This window comes from Amblyomma maculatum, chromosome 3 (genome assembly GCF_055883805.1).
Source record: "Amblyomma maculatum isolate TAMU_Amacu chromosome 3, ASM5588380v1, whole genome shotgun sequence".
Lineage (NCBI taxonomy): Eukaryota > Metazoa > Arthropoda > Arachnida > Ixodida > Ixodidae > Amblyomma > Amblyomma maculatum.
In genome coordinates, this window is record NC_139346.1 from 46,797,023 (window position 1) to 46,818,123 (window position 21,101).

Consider the following 21,101-nt stretch of genomic DNA (forward strand, 5'->3'; position numbering starts at 1 on the left):
GGGCGAACGAGCGCACCACAACGCCTTTTTGCACGCGCGTACTTGGTCGTAGCCGCCATGCGGCCAGCGGAACCCTTGGCGGGATATAACATTTGTTTCCCCTCGCGGTTTTTCAACCAGTATAAAAGTTAGGTTTTCTAAGCCGTCTTCCGCGCCAATACTTTGAGGGAGTGTGGTCGGTATGGATTGAATGATGCCACTAACGGAGGCGGCAGCGTCAACGCTCTCTGTCACCTCCGGCGACGCCATGGCGGCGGAGTCACAGCTGAGTGTCACGTCAGGTGGTCTGGGAAACCTGTTCCGCTGAAATCCGCCTTCGCCATCGGCAGTCAGAAGCCTTCGCATGTGGCAGACATGTTTCCTTTGAAGTGGTCCGCCGTCGAGCAGAGATGCCTCATAGGACCCCAATCCGGTTGGCAGCCAACCACTTCGGTGAAATTGTGAAAACAGATTGACCTGGCCCGTAGACGAGAGCGGATTGGCTCTCGCATTCCTCAACCGGGGCACTTGTTGGATGAATTCAATCCAAAGCTGGTCCTAAGCTGACGTCCAAACATCAGAGTTGTCGCATTAACAGTTAGTTGTGTGAACAGGAACCTTGAAAGTCGACATGCAATACTTCCCTTCTGAAAATTGCCAAATGCAGTCTGTTGAACCATTCTCTCGGCTTGCTCGTTAGTAGTAGGGCGGAATGGCGCCCTTGTGACATGTGGATGCTGTTCCTTTGCCAGAAATTCCTTAGCTTCGGTCGATGTAAACGAAGAACCGTTGTCGCTAATTACCATGTCTGGAATGCCAAATATGACAAACGTCTAGCGCGAAGCGCCCCTGTAATCATGACCTACCCGCTGGCCAGAACTCCACTTTGCTCGAATTCAAGTGGAAACATAGAACGCAGCTCCTGGATGACCGTAGCACAGGTTAAAATTCTTACGTGGCGAACTTCAAGCCACTCCGTGACAGCGTCTACCACAATGAAGTAACAGTTCCGTTGACTGGACCTGTAAAATCCAGGTGAGGAACTGACCAGGGAGCCGTAGCCCCGTCTTCTGTGCTAGGCAGCATCAGGCAACTCAGAGTCGGCGTTTTGATACTTCATTTCAGGTCGATAAAACAACTTGTGGCTATAAGCGCCCAGTAAGAGGCACCATGGCAGCATCCTTGGAGACAGGATGGCCGGAATTTAATGATCCGGTCTCATTATCACCAGAAGCGGCTTGTGGTCCGTGTAAATTACAACTTCCCAGCTACATACTAGTGAAAGTAGGTCATAGCGTAAGCTATAAGTCTCTCCTTGTCGCGAGTAATTCCTTTCTGACTTGCCCAAAGTTTTGGACGTATAGGACACTGGAACCTCCTTCCCATAACTGGCTCTGCGAGAACTGCGCTAAGACCGCATGATGACGCGTCAGAGGTGAGATAAATAGACTAGTGCTGTAGAACCGGACTGGCGATAAGAACATCCTTTAGTTCATCAAGATCCAACTGGTGTTCTGAAGTCCACTTTCAAGTGACTCACTTATCGAGTAGCCGATTCAGACTCACACCAATTGTAGCACTGTTCTTAATAAACCGGCAGTAGAACGCGAGAAGTCCCAAGAACGCTTCCAGCTCATTCTTGTTAGTTGGCACAGGTGCTTCAACAATAGCTCGCACCTTCTTTTTGGTATTCTGCCCACCCTTGGCGGTGATCCAAACCCCCAGATAGTCATAGGTACAGCGAACAAGCACTTCGCTTCTTTGGCTTTTAACCCGGCCTGTTGTAGACGACCCGGTACCACGAAAAGTCGTCGGAAATGCTCAGTTTCTGATGAACCAGTGATGAGAATATTATCACGTGGTGGTGACCAGCGTCGGTGACACAAATGAAGAGTCGGTAATTGCACTGAAGAAACTCTTTATTGGGCTGACTTGCGCCCGCAAAAGAACTAAGCAACTCGGCGGCGGCGATAGCAACAAACGTGATCTTCGATCGTCGAACAAAGAAAGCCTGTCGCACTCGTCAACGCTCAATTTAAAGGCTGCTCAGAACAATCTAGATAATGTCGCAAACAGCTACCAGCACAAGTTGGAACATTGTAGAAACATACGCAAGTGATCGGATTCTTCGAGACAGATCTCGGCGCATCTTTCGCGACAAAGAAAATGATAACGCGTCGTATCTCGAAAACGAGCATGAACAAACACGGAGTACACAATTGAAACGCGTGCCAGAATCACAGTGATAAGGCCGCATGCCGGCGGCTGTTAAAAAACAACAAATACAGTTTTGAAGGTTTCGCGGCAATATCGTCCAAGTACGCAACGACACCTTCCAAACCAGCTAGAAGATTATCAACGAATTGTTTGAAAATCAGCTGTGACACCGAGCACTTAACGGCAGACGTTTCACCGTGAAAATTCCCTGGATAGTGGTGACAGTCAATACCTCTGCAGTGGCGTCATCGACACGCAGCCGTTGATGCTCCTATGTAAGGTCTACGTAAAAATCTTGCCCCCACGCAACGTCGCCAGCAACTAACTTGCTGTAGGCAGACAGGATAAGAGGCGGGTTGCACATTCGCATGTTGCCCAAGCGGAACCCTGCACTGGTTCACGGATGCCTTGATTTCCAAGCTTTTGCAGCTCCGCCGTGACACTTTCGCGGAGTGAGAATGGAACTGGTCAACAGTTCAGACACTTGGGACGTGCGTCCGGCTTGAGAGGAACATAGACCTCTATTCCGACGTGACCCTGCAAAAACTCCCTGAAGAATTTCCGCAAGAATTTCCCTCGTCGATGTGGAACACAACTCGCAGATACCGCAGACCTTCATACGTAGCGGTATGAGCCGGTCGCTTCACAGAAGGTTGGTTGGTTGGTTTGTGGGGTTTAACGTCCCAAAAGCAACTGAGGCTATGAGAGACGCCGTAGTGGAGGACTCCGGTAATTTCTCCCTCTCCTCCTCCTCTAAAAACTCTTAATGGCAGCTTGGCTGTCTTCGCTGCAGTTGCAATGGTCAGCAAGATTTTTTTCTACAGAAACAGCAACCTCTCACTCAACCAAGTTCGCTACGTCACGTTCTCGTCGTCGAGAAGCGGCGGCTTAATCGGCGATAATGAGTGGTACGTATCTTCAGTGATGATCATGAACGCCCCACCGCTGTCGACCTCTATCACATGGGAATACCGTCCAAGAAGAGTTTCACGGCGGAAGTCGGTAAGAAGTTACTGGACAAGTTGTTCAAAGTGTAGAGAAGTCTTTCAGCAGCGGAATGATTATCGTGAGGATCCACTTGATGGTCGTGCTGCTTGAAAGTGTTCCGCTTTGTTATGCAAGCCTTTTCAATGTGCCCTTTCTTCTGGCAATAACTACACTCTACGTTCCTCATACGACACCTAGAAGCGGCATGCTTCCCAGGGCAGCGAGAGTAGACGAAAGTGATGCCAGGGTGAGAGGAGACACAGAAACAGCTCTGTGTCTCCTCTCGTCCTCGTCGTATATGCGCTGCAAGAATAACGTCTCATCAACACGCCCAACTGTCTACACTAACCTTACCAGGGTCGTTTTGAGTTCACCTACCATCGCTGCTGTTCGTCATGTGTGGAGTCAGCTGCATGATGGCGCGGAGTTCAGCCTGTTGGTACCGTGCTGATTCGGCCGCTAAGGCAAAGTCCAACGCCATCTGTAACGTGATGTCCTTCTAGCTGAGAAGCCGCTACTGCAAATCAAGTCCCGGACACCAGTGGATCGTGAAGCATCACTTCGAGTGGCAGTGTGGTTGCCGTCGAAATTGAGCGACCCGCAGCGGTCGAAGCGGATGGTGACGTGGCAGCCACCGCAGGAGCAGATCCGCTGCTTGCGCTGAAGTTGCATTCCTTGGTGATTCGCTACAGTTCAGTGACGTATTGCGAAATAGTCTCGGATGGCAGCTGGTCAAGTCTGTAGGATTTTCGGTGTTCGACGAGCCCTGGCGGCTTGTTGTCGAAGTGATGGTTCACTAGACGAACCAGCTCGTCGTAGTAGCCCACCTCCGCCGGGCGTTTGTCAGAGCAAAGCACGGATATTTCCGTATGTGCTCTCACCGCATTGACTCAGGAGCAGCGCCCGCTTCTTCGCCGGAGCAGAAACGTCGTTAGCCTCGAAATTGAACTCGAGACGCTCGATCCAGGATGGCCAGTCGGAGCCTACTTCGAACTCCTTCATCCTGAAGTTTACCCATGTTGCCGAAACAGTCGCTGGATCGGTTGCCTCGTCGCAAGTGAAGGGAAGAAAGAACGCACGTCCGCTGCCGTAGACTGACATGGGCGAGCGAGCGCACCACAACGTTTTATTTATCTTTTGCACGCACACTTTGTTGTCCTCGCCAGTAGTCGCCAGGCGCGCAGCAAGACCCCTGGCAGGATATAACAAGAACGCGCCTATGCAAATTGCGCAGTTCCGATGCGTTCGTTCTCAACACGGGCGTTCATTTGCCACCCGTTTGGTCCGTTTTTCGCACTGGCAGCGTTCGCGGCCTGTTCAAGGTGTCCGCGAGTTTCGTATGGAGAATAGATGAAAATCTATTCGCCATACGAAACTTACACGCCATAAACACTTTTCGAATTTACGAATTTAGGTTAATTTTCATGCGATTCTGATTGCTGCAACACAAATTTTTTTTCCATAAACAATTAGGGAGTGCAACAGCCTATAGAATCGTCAGTTGCACACAGTACAACATTGCGGAGACTTGTAAAACTACTCGCAGACTTCTTGCATAATAGCGCTTGAATTTCATGAATGCATAATCCTAATCGGAACGCACTGATGATGCTGATTGTTATTCACAATTCTGTATATTTTTCTCACTGAGAAGTCGTTTCGCTCAAATAATTTCTTGTTGTATATGAATACTTTCACTAATTCATGCTATAAAACAACGCTGCATTGTGGTTATTACGTATACGCTGGAACGTGATCTTTCTTCGCTCTCTCGCATTTTTGCTTCGCACAAATTTGCTGATTAGCCTTCATTCAACAGTGTTCCGTCCTTTCATATGTATTTTGTGCCCTTCTTGTAAACAGTTCGTAGGTGTCTGACAGTATTTCTATATAAATAAGCACCCCGGCGGGGTGGCGCCTTGGTTAGGGCATTCGACTACTGTGCCCAAGGATGTTGGATCGAATCTCGGCCTTGGCGGCCGCTTTTCGGTGGAGCCGAAACGGAGAGGCGCTCGTGTGCTGTGCGACGTCAGTGCACGTCAAAGAGCCCCATGTGGTCGGAGCCCTCCACTATGGCGTCTCTCACAGCCTGGGTCGCTTTTGGGCGTCAAACTCCATAAAGCAAAGCAAAGTATATAAATAAACATCCGTGGCTACACGGTTGGAGCAGGACGGTCGCTCAATGACTGATCGTAGCAGCCTTGGTGCACTGCAGTTCGCCGTCGAATGACGGTCATCCCTCCTGCAAGAAATTCGGAGTTAGTGGAGCGGTTGTCGGAGGACCGAAGAAATCTAGGATTATCGGGGTGCCGACAGTAATAATAATAATAATAATAATAATAATAATAATAATAATAATAATAATAATAATAATAATAATAATAATAATAAAACAAATTTCGCGCAAACTCAGGATGACCCAGCGAAATTCGTGACATTTTGCAACGCGAACTGTAGGTGATCCAAGCTCTTCGCTCTGGGCACTGCAAGCAGCAAGGAGAGCTAAACGTGCCACACGTGCTATTTGGTCGTTCAGCGTCGAACGCAGCGCAGCGGCACGCGCCTTTCCGGGCCCCGGCGAACGATAGCGCAGCTCATCTTTCGTCTGCAGCCGCCGAGATCCCGCAATGCTTTATGCGATTCACGCGTGCAACAATCGATCGCCGACGACGCCGAGCAAGGCGACCGGTGGGCAGTTATATAGATTTTCCTCACAGTCTGTCTCCTTATACCATACACACGAAATTATTCGGAATCCGCCGGCAACTCCAGGTCTTGAAACGTAAAAAAAAAGAAAAAAATACAGGAATGACGCTGGCGATCAGAGAATCTCTATGCTTCGATGAAGCTACCACTATGTGGCTGACATTCCTTGGCCGAGGTCGAGCAAGATGCCTGCGAAGCCACGAACACCACAAATAATCTATCGGTACAAAGTAGACGAGGGGTGGAGAACAACGGAGGAGAAAAAGAGGTGCGGAATATCAAGTCACCATCGAAACCCACAGCAGTGAGATAAAGGCCAAACAATAGAGAAGTCAGAATTGCCACCGGTTCCCATTGCTTCCCATTTCATTTGCGCAGGGGCCATGCTAATCTTCTCTGTATCGTTCCAAACTTTGGAAGTTTTTTTTTTTTTTTTTTTTTTTTTTTTCATTTGCCGGTACATGCCGTGCGAGCAATAGAACAGGCTACTTTGCAAATGACCCCGGCCGCAAGTTTCAAGTGCGCCATGGAGGATCTTTGATAGAAAGAGGGGCCAAGCCGTCACTGATTTGCCACGAAAAGAATTTTTCTTGAATGATCATTTAAGAAAAAAGGCGCGTCTCTATCCTCTCTGCCAGTCGCAAAGGAACGTTACCTATTTACACGAGTGGTGCCCGAATGCGGAACGCTTGAACAAGCGCATCCGCGCCCTTCCCCCGACTGCGCAACCGCTTTGCCAATAACTGCGAAACAAAAACTCTTGCTATCCGGTGAGGGTCTACCCGCTGTCCCGCAGCACCATACAGCGAGATACGCGACAGCCCCCTCCTGACTGAGGTCAGCCTTTTCTCACTTTCATCGCAGCTGCGGGAGTGGTTCTCTCAACAAGACTTGTTGCCGGGCCAGTTGGCTGCAATTCAAAGGAACCATGAAACATCTTTGCGGTTTTTTTTTCATTCATTCATTCATTCGTTCATTCGTTCATCCGAAAATCTATTTACAGGGATGGCCCTATAGACCTAAGGAGGATGTTAGTCCGATAAGAAAAGGTGAGAACGTCGAGAGCACTCGTATATTTTTTTTTTCGTCTATTTCTGTGCGCCTGGAAAAGACGCGCCCCACAAATGCGGCGTCCGTCAGCACCACCGACTAGACCGCCAAAGGCGACGATTGGCCCAATTTCCTGCGCACAAGAGCCAGTCGTCGTCCAAGTCTGAAGGCCGCGGCACATTGTAAGAACAAACGCGGCCCCCGTCGCTCCCTTTTGGTCCGTCTCTGCTGAGTGTGTACAGTCGTTTCCCTCTGTCCTCTTTCTCTTAGCCTCCTCTTCCGCACAGCATTGAACAAAAGAAGCTTCCAGTGAGCTTCGTGAAAAGCTCTGTTCGGACAGCGTAGCAACAGAAATTCGGCACTGGATTCATCGACGACAGCAGACCTGCGAAGCTTTCTCCGAAGGAAAACGCGAAGAATGAGAGCACAGCCTCTGGGGCTTGTTGCGGTAGACGGTAATAATGTGCGCGAATTTTTGGGGCGGTTTTCTCTGCAAATGTCTTTTCTATATGCCGTCTTCGTCATTGGCTGCCACTGCCTTCGACACCAAAGCCACGGACACACATAGCTCGCTGCCCCACTTATTGGCAGTGCCATCACGAACGGTGCTGGCCAATACCGGAGCAACAGACAAAACTGGAGTTGAGAGCCAGAATCCTCATGTAATGCGGTCCCACTGAGCTCTTCGGAAGCCGGCGCGCCGAACACCGGAGTTCTGGCTTTTTTGACGGCGCCATGACTATCGGCTGCAATAAGCGAACTGGAGCAGTGTTCAGGACCTATTCGCTGCTCCTGCTGATGGCAGCGAGAAAGATGAGGATAACAAGGCGGCGTTGCGGGTGTGACTTCAGCCTGCACGCAATTGCAGCGTCCATTTTCCCTTCGTCTGAACAACGTGCCGGCGACAGGGCGTGGTTAGTCGCTACCGGCATCATTACGGCACAGCTGTAGCAGGAGGAAAGAAGGTTATTGTTATGACCGTGCAGCGCTCCTCCGAAACTGCACTACCTCAAAAAATCATCTGGCTAACCGCTGGCGCCATCCCCGGCCTCTGGCGAGCAAAACACCGCTAGTAACTTCCGGATATTTCTGCGCATGGCAATATTAATTTCCAATGGTATACCGCCTAACCAGTACACAGATAATAATTGATGACGCTGGCGATGAGCATGACACAGAAGGGGCTCCACCGCAGAACAAGCCGAAGACGGCAGTTCTATAAACTGCGAAAAAAAGGCGCCAGATTTCCCGAGTGTTCGCTAAATAGCTGGCCGATGCACATCAGCCGATGGTCGCACAGAACATTCTTCTTATTTCTTTTTCAGACAGGATGCGTGCTGGTCAAGCCTCGCCTGCCGGCATTTCCTAACTGGCTAACCCAAGCAGCAAGTGGTTACCCTCCCATGTGTACAACATGGCGTCGAGCAAGGCGGGCGCTCTGTTTCGCTCGGCAGAGGCGGCGCTCATTAGCCGGCATTCATTAAAGTTCAGTTCATTAGCACCTTTCATTTTCCTTTCTTGCAGTGCGTCCCACCGCTAACCTACACCATCGCGGGAAGGCATCGCTCGAAGATATTTTCCTGGCGCTCACGGTGGCAAAAAAGAAAAATACATCCGATCGGCGTCAGGAATCGGCATGCGTGTTCTTGCGCCAAGGGAGGAGGATGCCTAATGACGCGTGCAGCAGCCGCGCACGCGATCGCCTCCCGGAGATGCAAGCGCATGCAACGAACGAAGGTGGGTGGGTGTCTTGTCTCCGCCCGCCACTCACGTCATTCACAGAGCTGTGTATACTGAAAATGAAAAAGAAAGTGGATGCGTGCGGTGAGTAGACGAGCAGTGCTGAAAGGAAAACAGGCGTTGCTTTAAGACATACAACTACACAAGTCGGCCTTGGGAGTGGCAATTCGAAGGTGAATCGTTTTGGCGCACTGAGAGCCATCGGTTGCCATCAGCACGTAACGGGGTACTGTTCGGCGACCAAAGTGCTCGCACGTCTAGCGTGCAACCCGAATTCAATGCGCACATCGATTTGAAACATACGTGCTCGCAGAAACTGATAGAGCAGTCGTGCATGAAAGGACGGAACGTTGTCCTTCACGCAAAGCCCGACGGGACTTGGACACCCAAGCGCGCTTCGTATTGTTCTCGCCGCGACTGTGCTTTGTTTTTTCTCCGTTACAGAGCGTCGCTTGTCTGTGACTAACCGTGCCGGCATAGTGAGCTTAGCAATGAGTTTCACAGCTCAAGCTCGCGATATCCAATCCCAGCTTCGGGGGCCCCAGCATTCGATGGAGGCGCAACTCACCGATCCCCGTGTGTTGTGCGATGTCAGCACATGTCAAGGTATCGCCTTCCGGTAGCGGCCGCTGACGGCGCACTTTCTCGACTGGTCGCCTCGATTAGTTTTAGCTGGGAGACCATGTATATTCAAAGGGTAGAAAATCAACACTTTCCGAACATCGGCATCGCCGCAACCGATGGGCTCTACATCTTGGCTCAGCGGAACTAGTGATGCACTTTATCGTCTTCAAACATACCCCCCCCCCCCCCCTCTTCATCTCGCATCCAGAAGCAGTGATACAAAAAAGAAAATGATTGAAGGTCTCACCACATGACTGCCGCGTGTAAGCATTGGTGTCGTCCTCTGTGGCCCTTAGCGACCGGATGGTTCTGCGCGTGGGCTCAAGAAACACTGCACCTGCTCTTGCGGTGCGTCGTCTATGCTTGCTCGGTCACTTCAGATTATATGGATTTGGCAGCACAATAAAATACAGGTTTATTGTAATTTGCTTGTTACGCAATAAACAAAGCATTAGTTACAATCAAAATAGAAAAAGCAGCTGGGAATGATCAGGTAACTGCAGACTACTACTCAAACAGGACGAAAAATGACAACGTGAAGTCATCCGTCTTGCCCTGGCCGCTGCTCAGATCCCTGCGGTCTCGGTTGACGGCTGAGGGGGAGGACATGGCTAGAACTGAGATGTTATTAGGTGATAGCATTTATTGGCTCATGCTCGGAGATCGTGGATGAGATCAGAAAGTTTGCGGGAATCCGATAGACGCAGCTGGCACAGGACTGGAGAAGCACGGGAAATGCCTCTGCCCTGCAGTGTGTAGAGACCCAGTGATGATGATTATCATAAAATCGTCGCTTCGTTAAAAACAAAGTGCAAGACGGAATATTTTTAGCAAAATGTCGTGAATTGTAACGCCTGCGGGCTCCTGAACGTTACTTTGTTCAGAAGGGTGAGAGATATGTTCAAGCTCCACAGGCAGCGCGTCTGCCGAGTTGTCGCGCGCTGTTGCGATGAAAGAAAACGCTATACGCAGCAACACTGCATTCAGAATGGCGCCAAGGACGACGGCAGTGCCTTCAGTAGATGTAATGTTGTGTTCGACTTGGGATGCCTCTTTCTCGGTGTCGTTTTTTTTTCTGCTTTTTTTTTTACTTCATTTTGTGAATCCGCGATCTATTTGCGAATCTTTCGTTTATTCAACAGCAACACTGTTGCAGGATCATTCCCCGCCGAAATGCTGGTCTTCTTGGAAGACGGTACCACTTACGCTAGTCTCGCTCGAGATCCGACGGCCTAAGTACAGAGAGCATTACAGAAATTGCTGGCCGACGTCTTTCGAATGGTGTCCCCGCAGCACAGGTCGCTGTATTTCTACCTTTTATGCCACAATAATTCAGCCCCGGCGATCTACGGCCTGCCAAAGATTCACAAGCCTGACGTCCCTCTGCGCCAGTGGATTTTACGCGTTCGCCGCTTCAGAATCCGTCTAAATTTCTGTACAGAGTTATTTCTCCTCTCGTCGGCAGTTCTACACACTTGCCCAACACCCATCGCTTCATCGAAAAGTTTCGTAACCTTGAAATCAACACCGGATAAATCATGGTTACATTAGATGTGAAGTCACTCTTCACAAGTGGGCCGATTGACCTTACCGTGGAAGTATGCACCGCCGCAATTAAATCAGACCTATCACTGCCAGAAAAAACTCCGATAGATGTGCATGACCTTACCCCGCCTTCTCAGATTCTGCCTGTCAAACACGTACTTCACTTTTGAGGATGTCCCGTTCAGGCAGACTCGCGGAGCCACCATGCTCCCGTAGGGGAGCCGAAACGTCATCCCATATCCTTTTCTTTTGGTCGGCGCCATCTAATTTCGTCATGATACCATCCCGACCAGACGGGCTTCCATCAGACACTAGATTCCACGCCAAACATCCCAGAAGTTGCGCTCGACCATCTCGAACCTGTTAAAGAAATTAAAAAACGTACCGCAACGTGCGTAACCTCAGCAGCGTGTCCCACTGTGATACTATAGCTGCATTGCATTTGGAGCATTTGTAGGGTGTATACGGCGCGTTATGAGGTGATTTATGGCTTGGACACCACGCCATCCGCCCACACCGTCTGATCCCGCGAACTGTAACGGCTGCTCAAGCTTCAGCTCGCTGACTTGTTTCTCCAACAAGCACCTTTCCGAAGATTATTATCTGTACTCCAGGCAACCATATATCTACCAGCGCCGCCGAACATAGCTCCACTCAACTCGAATACGTACGTCTGGCGTGACTGATCATAAGTGCACTGCTTACCGCCGAAATCAGCCACGAATCTTGTCTGCAGCCTCCGCCGAGCTCGATGGGAAAGAACACTGCGAAGCGGATTCGAACAAGGGAATTTCCCGCGGGTAGAAATTATGGAAGCTCGTATTGATGCACCCTTTCATTGAGCGCAGCGAGCAGCATTACGCCCATTAAAAGGGTGCATCAGTACCTCAATGCACCCTTTTTTGGCTCTTTCTGTAGGGTGTGTGTTATAGACACGAGATGCATCTTTAAGGGTGTGATTTTCCTTTTTTTTTTTTTTGCATTGAGTACGCTTCCATTGGAACGACGTACCGTGCTCGTATCCTACAGCCGCTGACCATTACCCTTCGTGTTCTACTGCCACCATCTCCACATAGCACACCGTCGTCTTTATCCGTGCTCAAAATATTCAGAACGCGTCGCTACTGCACTATATACCCTTTTGATGTGCATTAGCATGAAAGGTGAGAGACGTTTTGAGTAATGGACATTGGTCACGTACCGCAAAATTTAAATAGCCTAACCCAAATTTAACTTGCGCATTTCGAAAACTGAAATTCAAAAAGTTGATATCGACCTGATCCACCCACAAAAGGAACTTGGCCCACCCCGGAAATTAAGTATGAAGGTCCTTAAATGTGGATAGACAGTGAGAGACTTTGAAGCTTTATTTCGCACGATGTAAGTTAATTTCCGGAGTTAAACTTCGTGTGTCATTTTCTGTGTGTCTCGTTGCCTTGCACCCTGGAACATTTCTATACAGCAGGCCGCTAACCATAAAATAGTACAGACATAATACACCGTGCATTACCAGCCCCGCTCACTTGGCCATGAGGCAAATAGACCGGTCAGGGCACGTGACGTCACCACCAGCGCGGAGCCGTCCGCAAGGCGCTGGTGCAGTTTCTTCACGCACTCGCAAAGGTTCAATCGTTAAACGCATCAGTGGAAAGGCATACTTGTACAGGGAAATTTTTTAGCCGTACAAAGGGGCAGACTTGGCAAGGATACACCTCGGCCAGACTGACTGCATGTGTCGCGTGATCGCTATGGGACAGAGAAAGGGGTTCGCCGCGTGACGTTTTAACCGACAGTTTCACAGGGACATTGCTAAAAATATCAGCGGGGAAATGTGCTTGGCTGGAGAAATATGTATTAATTTCATTTGGAAGTTGTCGAATCACAATCTTTCTGGCGCTGGACATCTTTCCCAGCGAGGTTTAATTCGCCCTCAGTACAGCTGCCCAAAGTTCCTTTGAGGCCAAAGCCAAAGAAGCCAGACAAAACGATTTCAGGACAGAGTAGAGGGGTGGAGAACCTAGATCACTCGGCCTCTGCGATAGACGGCGGGCAATTCCGACGGAAAACGGTTTAAAATGAATCCTTCCCGAAGACGGAAGAAACAAACAAAACGAACGGGCGGTATCGACTCCTATAGAGCGCCTTGACAGATGTAGAACAATTTCCGAGAAGAAAAGTTTCATCATTCACCACAACGCTCGGTGCAGCTGCTGCGCCAGCGCTTTCATCTGGCAAGGTTGTTCGCCAAGTGGTCCTTTTGACGCAGACGGCAGGCGGGGCACGAAATGCAATAAACTCCGTTTCACTCGGGGGCCAATTTGCGCAACACGGCCGTTGCCGCTCTCCTTCCGATGAACCCGTGCATGCGAGGAAAGCGAAATGAGTCGTTCGTAGCCGGCATGCTGCCATGGAAAGCGAGCCGGGTCCAAGAGACGGCCGTGCGGAGCGCCCTAATGAGGGCGGCACCCGAGCAGGCCATATGAGGTCGTCAAGTTTGCTCGGAGACGATGGCTCCGTCTGGGGTCACGAGAGGAGAGGGGCCAATAGAGGCCACTGGCACAGGGTCCACTCTTATGCGGTGCATTATATACTGAAACTGACCAGATCTCCATTATTTCTCGCTCGCTTCCTTTCCTTCCTCCACCTCTTCCTTTCCTTCCTCCTCCGGTGTCCCCGTGGGAAGTTGCTGCTTCGCGTTTGAGTTGTATCCGATCGTAGTAACAAGAACTACTGGCCAACAGTATACGTGAGCGTCGGCCAGTGAACTGTAAACTTCACAACGCGGAAACAAAACTTTATTTGCCTCTCCATTTAATAAACATAACCACCTCTATATCTGCGAACCTATTAAAGTTCCTGCTTCACTATCTGTGCGACCTGGCCCGCCACTACTAAGGCGCCCAGATTGGAGGGATACTTGTACTTCACCCTTCCTCTACGAATGGCAGCCAAACTGGCATTCTTGTGAATAAATATTTTACTATTCTTTTCCCTTCTCCCAGGCACGGCTACAAGGGCATGGCATCAAGTATGAACAATGTCGCAGCTAGTCGATCGCTGGCCATAACCATTTTTTTTTAACTTCGAGGAGAAGAAATGGGCAAGGATAGGGCACGTATTGAGAAGGCTAAAGGGAAGGAGCAAGGGGCGGCAGGGTGGGTGGATGGGATTAGGAGGTTGGCGGGGATCAGATGGGCGCCGATCAGATTAATCTCAGAAATATGGGAAAAGAGTGCACGTGTTTCTAAGGAGGCGAAGCGGAAAAGACATCCATGTGCTCATCGTCGTCAGTGCCCGTTAAAGGTTCCAAGTAGCCAAAATTATTCCAAGCCCACCTGTACGGCTTTTCTGTTTCCCATTCTTCGTTCACATCGGCCTTCCGCTTTCCTCACGGCGCGGTTCAGGCGCCCACCGAGAAGCGGCCGAGAAGAAAAAAAAAAAAGCCAAGTACCCCGCAGTGGGCATAGTCGGGCTGATGATGACGATGGCGTTGAAGAGCGGTGAGGAAAAAAACCCATGTGGTCTTTCACTGGGATTTGCGAAATTGCCAACAATTATTCTGAACCGTTACAATTAAACAGATTAAGCCCACATCCACGCCTGGGTGACAGCTCGTTTCTAAGCATCTACAACCTTCACCTGCCCGTCAGTGCCCCCGAATTCGTGTGTTGCTCGCCTTGATTGATGGATGTGTCGAAGCTCGATTCTCAATATCTTTAAGCATTAGCGTAAGGGTGCCGTGTCATAGAAAAGCCGGAGTCTTCATAGCTGGTTATCCTGATTGGCCAACAAAGTCTTGGCGTCTCAGCCACATGACCTGGCGCGGGATTTTCAAACATCCGGCAACGTTCACGTTAAACGTGACGTCACGCCTGGAATGAGTGAACCCGTAATGCGAAATGACTGTCGCGCCTGGTCCGAAATGGTTTAAGTTTATATGGCCCCAAATGACTTCGCTTGAAGAAAAAGTTTACGGTTTAGGAGGGATCGGACCCCATGGTTCTTTAGTGTGCGAGCCAAACACGCCACGCAATGCTTAAATGTAAACTGTTTTTAGGAGACGAAAAACGCAATATCTGTCAAGCTTCTCGGCGGACACGTGAACCGCGCCGTGAGGGAAGAGAGGGTCGAAGGTGGGAGCCTACGCCTTGGGAACAAACCGGAGCTTATATGTATGCATGTCGGGCGGTCTAGCCCTCTCGCATAAAGTGGCATCTTACGACTATGTCCTAATGAGTATTCGTGTAATTAGAGAGGACGAGAGCATAATCTGCCTCCCTCAGGACTGCATTTCCAGAAACGGGTAAATGTTTCAAGGAAATCTGGCGAACAGCGTGAGAAATAAAGCCATTATTTGTTTCTAATCACGACTCCATTCTGCAGTATGCATTATATGATAGAACTGCTCACTAGCGAACACCAAGGTTCCTAAGACCAACTCAATTTTCTTTAGGAAAAAATTACGATTGAGGATTTAATGCGCGGGAGACAGCGCCGCTCGCATATTTCCTAGCTTCCAATACTCGTTGGCATTTCCCGGTAGTGTCCTCTTCGAAGCTGTTATCGTTCGTAGCACAGTATTTGGAAACCACCCATGCATAGCGACATATTCGCAGCGTATGCAGTGCAGATAGGCAAAGGAAATCTGCAGACGGTTTAAAATACAAAATTCCTTACAATCTGCAGATGGCAAAAACACATAAGCTGATCTTTTCTTTTCCCAAGGTGTAGCATTCACTTTGAACGAGGCTCCAAGTCTAAGGTTATACTGTTGCTCGCCGCATATTAAATAGAGGCAATGTCATCGCTCCATACATGCGTTTGACATATGCGCGGTATTTACGCGTATACGCTGTGCTCAGATCCTTTCTCCCGATGAAGAAGTCGCAGCCTGTTTCATTCTCCTCGGAACTGCGGCAATAATTCATATTTCTCTTGCTAGTGCTGGCGTCAACTGAGCTTGCTTTCATTTCTTTTGCTGCAGATCTCAGATTTCAGTGTAGCTGCACCCGACGCCCTTTACAAATTAAGGCTGTCTCAACCATAATATTCTAAGCGCTAAATTAGTGGCATCCGTGGAACAACTAAAGGCAGTGCCATTAGACGACAGCAAACAGGCAGTGTATATATATAGGTAATAAGCAATCTAACTTTTTTTACGATAGTGCAAGACGATATACCACAAGGCCGCCTGTTAGGACCTTTGCTTTTTATTGTATACACAAGGGATTAGCGAGCATGGATTCAACCACAAAATTGTTCCTATGCGCAGGGACATCAGCACATTAATGTATGGTCCTAACGCAGACTACTTACTTTGAAAGGTTTATTTATCAAGAACGGTTTACAAATCATAGTACTAAACATAGTACAGCCATCAAATAGCTACAAATACTTGATAAATTATACCTCTATAGTCATATTTCAACTGCATTAAGGCAAATCCTAAAAGGACGAAATAGCCACATTTAGAGCCAAAAAATAAGTTAGTCAATATATACCATGCTTTTATTAGTGAGTGAACATAAAGTTATCAGAGTTCCCTTTTTCTGCAAATTTAACTCGGAATAAACATCTTGAATGTATTTGTCAGAAAACTAGCCGCAATGGCGGGGTGCTATCTAGATGACGTCTTCCAACAGAGGCCGAAATCCAAATTTATCACGCACTGTTTGCTTCGCCAATTACTGCACGCTAGTATGGGCTACAACTGCGAAAGGAAACATCGTAAAGATAGCTATGCTTCGCCCCGGCGCGGTAGTGCAGTGGTCAAGATGCCCAACTACTGTGCTGGAGTAACATGTCCGATCCCGACCGCCGCCGGCTGCGTTTCACTGAGGTGTCCATGTGCTGTGCGATGTCATTGCACCTTAAAGGTCCCCAGGTGGTCGAAATAACTTAGCAGCCCTCCACAACCAGCATATATTTCTCTCTTTCCACTTTATCTCCCACCTTAATCCCTTACGGCGCGATTTAGGCGTCCACACAACAAGTGTGACATATATACTGCCTTCCCTTTCCTGTGAACTAATTATATATAGTTATGTCTCCAAAGAGATCGCGCGAAATATTGCTAACATATAATACATGTCTTCCACTCGAGCTTAAACACACGTATCCGTATCGTCTACTTTTACGGGATACATTTACAGGCACGGTCCCTCTAAAAGTGACCACAGGCGTTGTGTGGTGTCCATAGGGTGGACACCTAAACAGCATTTGTTTTCCTTCCGGTTTGTGATAACCTACCTCGAGATGCACCTGAGTCAGTCATATAACTGTACGTTGAAATACAGGGGCTGGTATTTTTTTATTTTTTTTTTGGCTGCATGGCAGTAAATGGGTTCATTTGCACTATGTGCCGGTATACAACACTAAGCTTCGCCTTTAGGTGTATGATGGAACGGCGCTAATGACTCGTTTGTCGGCTCCTCTTCCCTTGTGGTTTCTCGCTGGAGCACATGTATTTTTCTTCCTTTAAGATAGGGTGGACACTTAAGCCGCGCAATCACGTCTACTCTTAAGGACAAGCTTAAGCGCCCTCAAAACGTTTTTCAGTTTAGCTTCTCAAAATATTTGACGAACCTGACATCTTTAAGAAGCCATGATACACTATCCAAACGCAGTGATGAAGTATGGATCCGCCCAAGATTTAGGAACAATTATAAACTTCGGTAATTGCAGCATATCCTACCATTTATTCTGATTGAGCATAAATGCATGCGTGACCATGCAGTTACGGCGTGAAATAATTGCGAAAGTATTTTGTGGGCAATGATTCAATGGATTAATTCTAGTTCCGGAGCTGCGGCAGTCACTTGCCTCTTGAGAACCATGGAGATGGCAAGCAATGGACAAGAATTTCTTGTGTCAAGAAGCCAATTACAGATTTTGTCATACTGGGACACATGAGGGGCGTTTTAAAGTTCATGTTACGAGTACCATAACAGGCGCGCACAACTGGCATGAGTTCGCACGGCTCTCTCATTTTAGTTGGTAATATAAACATTGTGTGCTCCGAAAAGCACCGCGCAACATCGCCAGGGTTCAAAACAGAGCAGCATCCATCGAGAAAGTTGAAAAACGTGCACTGATCTTATTTTCATACTTGGATACGACACCAACAAGCTTTATGTCGAGACGATGGTGGTTTAAGGTAAAAGTGTCCTATATAGTTCAGGGCTCTCAAACAAGCAGCCCGCAGAGCTGTTCGATTCGGCCCGCCTGCTCCAAAAATGTCCACCTCAGCTTCACGAGGCCCCTTTCCCACCTCACACGACTAAAACGTCCCACCCAGATATGGTGCGCAAATGAAAACAGGTGTTCATCCCTTCATTTGAGTGAACATCAGGCTGACGTCCGCACCTACACAAGAGAAAAGCGCCGGACAACCTCGGCTTCCTTTCATCTCCATATTTTGAGTATAAGTAACTGTAGTATTTTCCAACTGTTGTTCAGTTTGCGCAGCTGCCTCTGAGGCATCCTCGATATAGCGCCCGTCCGGCGCTGGGGCAGGATCGAGCACACTCTTTACGAAGACTGGGAGGGTGCGGTCAGAGGACATGCTTTTCACGATCTTATTGTTATTTATTTTTTTAATGCTTGTTGTTTTGAATTGTTGTTACCGTTCCTATTTTGTTCTTTCGTTTCCTGGCTCCCGGCCTGCGAGGGACACTTTCTCAGCAATGTCAGTTAGAGACCTCTGTGGCCCTATATTTTATGGCACTGTTTTGAAATGGCTCACAATATTTCAATGCTGCCTAGCATGAGCTTGGGCGACGAATAAAGAAGTGGCTGCTCGTCGCTGAACTATGAATTGCTGCGAAAGCTCTAATGATCGTTGATAGGCGCGTAACTGTTTAAAGCCCGTGGGACGGGTTAACATGAGTGCAAGCTCAGTGCACCTGCACATTAAGGTGCAGGCCGCGCGCACACCCGTCTGATCACAAAATGAAAAAAAAAAAAAAAAAACGCACCGGACAAACATTTTTTATTTGTTTTTCTTCATTTAAAGAAAACCGCTTTTTAGTACTACCACTACTACATCCCCGCAAATCACCGCACGCGGCTCTATAGGTCACATGGTGAATCAGGAGGCCCATTTACTGTCAAGCCCTCTTCGGAGTCACACGAAGCTTGAAGTGTTTCTTCTTTAATTGCTTCGCGACCACGCGTCATAATGGGAGCGAAAAATCGAGCGCTTAATTCATATAACTCAACAAATGGTAGCGGGGAAAAGGAGGATTGCATGCGATCGTACTTACGAATAAGAGAGAGAGAGAAAGAGAGAGCAGATGGTTGCCCTATGACGATCGCTTAGGGAAAGGAAGTCAAGGAAGCCCACTCATGAAATAAAGTGGCGCACTTCGTATACCACGGAAAAATACGATAAAATCTCCAGCGCGCGAGTTTTGTTCACGAAAATACTGGTTGCGCACTGCACTCACAAGATCCGCTGTTCGACGTAGTTTGTGTGCGGCAGCATGGAACTCCGCGACTTCCCCATTTCACTGGACGGCAGCAGCTATTGCTTTCAAAAAGTTACAAGGCTTCAACGCTGCTGAACAAAATATTCAGCGAAGTCATTACCTGCGGGTGACCGAGCGTTCTTTTTCTTCTTCCTCAGCCCACATATGACGTCCCGCTTTAACCAACCCATATGAACGTGCCTTAGTGGCCTATTGGGGTAACGTGATTGCTAGGGTCCAAGCAGGCTGATTCTGACATGACCGTCCCATGTGAAACAAGAGATCCAAGTTGGCAGCTCTTTCCAGCCCGTGTGTCACGTGGGGTGTGACGTCACAGCGTCACGTGGGTAAGACATACGTGGCTATCGCCGCGCTACGCTGAAGGCTAGAAACCTAGAGTAGTATTGCTTTCGCAATAAAACGAGCGCAGTCGCCAGAGCCTAAAAAGAGCGGCCCGATGTGATGCACTTGGCTCACTTGCTAGCTCCGCGCACACCACGCACGCTGCTCCACGTGCCCTCGCGACGATGAACGACCATTGCGGTGTTTGCACGGGCTGCAAAACATAGACCGCAGTGGTGGTGGAAACAGCAAACCATGAAACTGAGCACAGCGCGGCCACTCGACTAATAATTTCCTTTGACGGCGGGAGAACTCACAGGTCGGCATTCCACTGCCCGGCGACGGTGTCGAAGTATCCCCACGAGGCAGCCGTCTGTGTGGACGTCACGGGCCTGTCCAGGCCGCATAGCATGGCCACCACCAAGTCCTGCACAGCGCCCGCCCTGTCGAAGCGCTCCAGGTCGCGCGGCCGGTGCCGGAGGAGCCAGAAGAGTGTCGCGCACCCGTGGCCCGAGCTGAGCCGCAGGTGCGACCGGGGCCTGGGAAGGGACTCGAGGAAGCCCTCCGAGCATCGGCCGTCCTGCCAGGTGTACAGTGGGCTCACCACGTCCACGTCGAAGCGGCCGAACGCGTTGCGCTTCCAGCCACTGCCTTGGCGCCACAACACCACGCCGTGCATCTGTCCCGAGACGGCGACGCGCGCCACGCGGGCCAACTGTTCCTTGGGCAGCTGCGACAGGCAGAACTGCAGTGCGGTGCAGATCCTGTGCGCGTCCTGCTCGCTGCCCAGGGAACCCAGGTCGCTGGCGAGCGTCGCTTTCGTCTCGCGAGACAGCGACGACACTGCGGCACGCCGGCTATCGGCCCCTTCCGAGACCAGGCAGGCCTTGACTGTGGTCGTGCCCAGGTCGACGCCCAGGACCAGGCCACCTTTGCCGCTGGCCACCGACGAAGTCATAGTGCTGATCGCCGCCGCGGTCACACTCGGCAATGTATCGACGGCTGCCGAGAGCTTCGCGGCTTACCACGAAGACGTGGAAGCGTCGTTGCGCGCACCGGGCACAAAACACACGCGCTCACACGGCACGCGCACCGACGCAAAGCTCACGTTACAGCACGCACCGCCGGCGGCCGCCGTCGAACGAACGGCGATCGCTATTCGTCTCGTTATCGCCGCCCCTCCGCTTTCGTTTTCGCGCCCTTCTCGTCCCGCTACTCGACGGAGAGAGGAAGTCGGGGCTTCGGCGGCGAAGCGAAACAGTACTACCACTGTCTATGCAGCCCTCCGGCTGCTGAATGGTCCGGCTTGTGGACGCGTCTCGCCCTCGCCACTCGCCGGCGAAAAACTAAAAGTAACAGTCGCGATAGTGGTCCACCTATGTTTAAACACTGCTGCTCTACGTTAGCCGCCAGGGAAATTGTAGCGCTGCAAAATAAGGTGAT

General features: G+C 49.7%; 1 protein-coding gene and 1 pseudogene across 1 annotated transcript in view; both read right to left on the minus strand.

Moving 5' to 3' along the window:
• The window catches only part of LOC146194694 (sedoheptulokinase-like), a 153,961-nt gene extending 132,952 nt beyond the window's left edge, over positions 1-21,009 (minus strand). The window contains exon 1 of the mRNA XM_084597507.1: positions 19,976-21,009. Within this exon, the coding sequence (XP_084453633.1) occupies positions 19,976-20,616 (641 nt within the window). The 5' untranslated portion in view covers positions 20,617-21,009. The remainder of the gene's footprint in view (positions 1-19,975) is intronic.
• LOC146194696 (U6 spliceosomal RNA) lies at positions 6,223-6,310 on the minus strand (annotated as a pseudogene).
• Positions 21,010-21,101: the final 92 nt, after the last annotated feature.